At 53.7% G+C, this 5,217-nt stretch overlaps 1 protein-coding gene across 1 annotated transcript; it reads left to right on the forward strand.

Moving 5' to 3' along the window:
* Window positions 1-1,758: 1,758 nt before the first annotated feature.
* LOC124261817 (uncharacterized protein DKFZp434B061-like) lies at window positions 1,759-2,169 on the forward strand. Its single transcript, XM_046696194.1, has one exon. The coding sequence runs from the start codon at window positions 1,759-1,761 to the stop codon at window positions 2,167-2,169; it is 411 nt and encodes a 136-aa protein (XP_046552150.1).
* The last annotated feature ends 3,048 nt before the right edge of the window (window positions 2,170-5,217 follow it).

Raw genomic sequence — 5,217 nt, forward strand, 5'->3', positions numbered from 1 at the left:
AAAATTATTTTTTCGAAAACCAAATATAACGTTGTTATACAGTTTGTTTGGCAGATACAAGGAATCTAATTTGGCAATTCAGATAACCCACACAGGCGACCAACCATGAAAAAACTCACACAGGCGATCCTCCAGGGATAGCCCACATTGGCGACCAACCACAGAGGCTTCCCACACAGGCAACCCACTCACAGATAGTCTACACAGGCGACCCACCACAAACAGACCACACCGACAACCCGCCACAAACAGACCACAGGCAACTCACCACAAACAGATCACACAGGCGACTTACCACAAACAGACCACACAGGCAACCCACCACAAACAGACCACACTGGCGACCCTCCACAGACCACACAGGCGACCCACCACAAACAGACCACACTGACGACCCGTCACAAACAGACTACACTGACAACCCACCACAGATGCTTCCCACTGATCACCCCCCCGATATCCCACACAGGCAACCCACCACAGATACTTCCCACACTGATGACCCACCCCAGATATCCCACACAGGAGACCCACCACAGATGCTTCCCACTGATGACCCACCCCAGATATCCCACACAGGAGACCCACCACAGATGCTTCCCATTGATCACCCACCCCAGATATCCCACACAGGAGACCCACCACAGATGCTTCTCACACCGATCACCCAGATATCCCACACAGGAGACCCAACACAGATACTTCCCACACCGATGACCAACCCCAGATCTCCCACATAGGAGACCGACCACAGATGCTTCCCACACTGATGACCCACCCCAGATATCCCACACAGGTGACCCACCACAGACGCTTCCCACACTGATGACCCACCCCAGATATCCCACACAGGCGACCCACCACAGATGCTTCCCACACTGATGACCCACCCCAAATATCCCACACAGGAGACCCACCACAGATACTTCCCACACTGATGACCCACCCCAAATATCCCACACAGGAGACCCACCACAGATACTTCCCACACTGATGACCCACCCCAAATATCCCACACAGGAGACCCACCACAGATACTTCCCACACTGATCACCCAACCCAGATATCCCACACAGGTGACCCACCACAGATGCTTCCCACACCGATGACCTACCCCAGATATCAAACACAGGAGACTCACCACAGATGCTTCCCACTGATCACCCATCCCAGATATCCCACACAGGAGACCCAACACAGATACTTCCCACACCGATGACCAACCCCAGATCTCCCACATAGGAGACCCACCACAGATGCTTCCCACACCGATGACCCACCCCAGATATCCCACACAGGTGACCCACCACAGACGCTTCCCACACTGATGACCCACCCCAGATATCCCACACAGGTGACCCACCACAGACGCTTCCCACACTGATCACCCACCCCAGATATCCCACACAGGAGACCCACCACAGATGCTTCCCACACCGATGACCCACCCCAGATATCCCACACAGGAGACCCACCACAGATGCTTCCCACTGATCACCCACCCCAGATATCCCACACAGGAGACCCACCACAGATGCTTCCCACACTGATCACCCACCCCAGATATCCCACACAGGAGACCCACCACAGATGCTTCCCACACCGATGACCCACCCCAGATATCCCACACAGGATACCCACCACAGATGCTTCCCACACTGATCACCCACCCCAGATATCCCACACAGGAGACCCACCACAGATGCTTCCCACACTGATCACCCACCCCAGATATCCCACACAGGAGACCCACCACAGATGCTTCCCCACACTGATGACCCACCCCAAATATCCCACACAGGAGACCCACCACAGATGCTTCCCACACTGATCACCCACCCCAGATATCCCACACAGGTGACCCACCACAGATGCTTCCTCACACCGATGACTCCACCCCAGATATCCACACAGGGAGACTCACCACAGATGCTTCCCACTGATCACCCATCCCAGATATCCCACACAGGAGACCCACCACAGATGCTTCCCACACCCGATGACCCACCCCAGATATCCCCCACAGGAGACCCACCACAGATGCTTCCCACACCGATGACCCACCCCAGATATCCCACACAGGAGACCCACCACAGATGCTTCCCCACACTGATGACCCACCCCAGATATCCCACACAGGGTGACCCACCACAGATGCTTCCACACTGATCACCCACCCCAGATATCCCACACAGGGAGACCCACCACAGATGCTTCCCACACCCGATCACCCACCCCAGATATCCCACACAGGAGACCCACCACAGATGCTTCCCACTGATCACCCACCCCAGATATCCCACACAGGTGACCCACCACAGATGCTTCCCACACTGATCACCCACCCCCGATATCCCACACAGGAGACCCACCACAGATGCTTCCACACCACCCACCCCAGATATCCACACAGGACCCACCACAGATGCTTCCCATGGATCCACCCACCCCAGATATCCCACACAGGAGACCCACCACAGATGCTTCCCACTGATCACCCACCCCAGATATCCCACACAGGTGACCCACCACAGATGCTTCCCACACTGATCACCCACCCCAGATATCCCACACAGGAGACCCACCACAGATGCTTCCACACACTGATCACCCACCCCAGATATCCCACACAGGAGACCCACCACAGATGCTTCCACACACTGATCACCCACCCCAGATATCCCACACAGGCTGACCCACCACAGATGCTTCCCACACTGATGACCCACCCCAGATATCCCACACAGGAGACCCACCACAGATGCTTCCCACTGATCACCCACCCCAGATATCCCACACAGGAGACCCACCACAGATGCTTCCCACACTGATCACCCACCCCAGATATCCCACACAGGAGACCCACCACAGATGCTTCCCACACACTGATCACCCACCCCAGATATCCCACACAGGAGACCCACCACAGATGCTTCCCACACCCGATCACCCACCCCAGATATCCCACACAGGAGACCCACCACAGATGCTTCCCACTGATCACCCACCCCAGATATCCCACACAGGAGACCCACCACAGATACTTCCCCACACTGATCACCCACCCCAGATATCCCACACAGGAGACCCACCACAGATGCTTCCCACACGATGACCCACACCCCAGATATCCGATGCTTCCCACTGATCACCCACCCCAGATATCCCACACAGGAGACCCACACCCAGATACTTCCAACACCGATGACCAACCCCAGATATCCCACATAGGAGACTCCACCACAGATGCTTCCCACACCGATGACTCCACCCCAGATATCCCACACAGGAGACCCACCACAGATACTTCCCACACTGATCACCCACCCCAGATATCCCACACAGGAGACCCACCACAGGACGCTTCCCCCACCACAGATGCTTCCCACTGATGACCCACCCAGATATCCCACACAGGAGGCTTCCACTGATCACCCACCCAGATATCCCACACAGGCTGACCCACCACAGATGCTTCCCACACTGATCACCCACCCCAGATATCCCACACAGGAGACCCACCACAGATGCTTCCCACTGATCACCCACCCCAGATATCCCACACAGGAGACCCACCACAGATGCTTCCCACACCGATGACCCACCCCAGATATCCCACACAGGATACCCACCACAGATGCTTCCCACTGATCACCCACCCAGATATCCCACACAAGCAACCCACCACAGATACTTCCCACACTGATGACCTACCCCAGATATCCCACACAGGAGACCCACCACAGATGCTTCCCACACTGATGACCCACCCCAAATATCCCACACAGGAGACCCACCACAGATGCTTCCCACACCGATGACCCACCCCAGATATCAAACACAGGAGACTCACCACAGATGCTTCCCACTGATCACCCATCCCAGATATCCCACACAGGAGACCCACCACAGATGCTTCCCACTGATCACCCACCCCAGATATCCCACACAGGAGACCCACCACAGATGCTTCCCATTGATCACCCACCCCAGATATCCCACACAGGAGACCCACCACAGATGCTTCTCACACCGATCACCCACCCCAGATATCCCACACAGGAGACCCACCACAGGTGCTTCCAACCGATCACCCACCCCAGATATCCCACACAGGTGACCGACCACAGATGCTTCCCACACTGATCACCCACCCCAAATATCCCACACAGGAGACCCACCACAGATGCTTCCCACACCGATGACCCACCAGACAGCCCATACAAGCGACCCACCACAGATGCTTCCCACACTGATGACCCACCAGACAGCCCACACAGGGCTATCAATTTCATAACCAAAATAACTCCACACAAAACCAAGCATCAGGGACTAATAAGCCCAACAAAGGACAGTATTCACAGAAAGTGAAATGTTATTTGATATCTTGTACATCAACAAACAATGCATGCCTAAGACAACGTTCAGGATGTAATGGTGACGGCTGGCGATGGTTGGTGACAATGTTATGGATATTGCTGAGCGACACTGTCAGTTACAGGAGCCTATGGAACAGCGGTATCACATGTTCTTGTCCTCATGTCTGTAGACTGACGTCCCTGAAATATATACTGAGAGAAACAAATAAAGGAACACAGGAAAATTCAAGTGTTCCTCAAACATTTTCCAGTTTTCATCACCAGCTTTAAATAGCGCTTTGGGAAGAAATCTGAAAATAGATAAAGGAACACTGCCATGTTCACTCAGTGTAGTTAATAATATGAGCTATAATAATTCTATACAGGATCCCTCAGGTTTGGAAGAACCTTTTCCAAGTTTCCGTTCTGGAAAAGGGATTGAGTATTGGCTGCTGGGAGAATGGAAGGGGTAATTTGATTTATTAGAGACATGCTCTGGGGATAGGAAGCATCTACTCAGGTGGTCAGACTCTGGGACTGACTGCATGTCCTTGTCCTGTTGTCATGGGATGGGATGTAACTGGTTTCTGTGCCTAGGACTGAATACCGGTATTTACTGGCCATCTGGACATGGGTGGAATATTGCCGACTGCAGCATTAAACAACTGCAAACAAATCTGGGTTGAATCCCCCTGAATTATAGTTAAAGGTGGGTCAGGTGAAATTGGGTTTTACGTCGTGTTTGAGAATATTTCGCTCATATGACGACTTGCATGCGTGTGTATGTGTATGTGCGGCTGCTTGTACCAGCCCAGACTGAAGCTGGTTTTATAGTGTTAGCCCACTGAGATACCATGCC

This window comes from Haliotis rubra, unplaced genomic scaffold (assembly GCF_003918875.1).
Source record: "Haliotis rubra isolate DU_JTF1 unplaced genomic scaffold, ASM391887v1 Scf81, whole genome shotgun sequence".
Lineage (NCBI taxonomy): Eukaryota > Metazoa > Mollusca > Gastropoda > Lepetellida > Haliotidae > Haliotis > Haliotis rubra.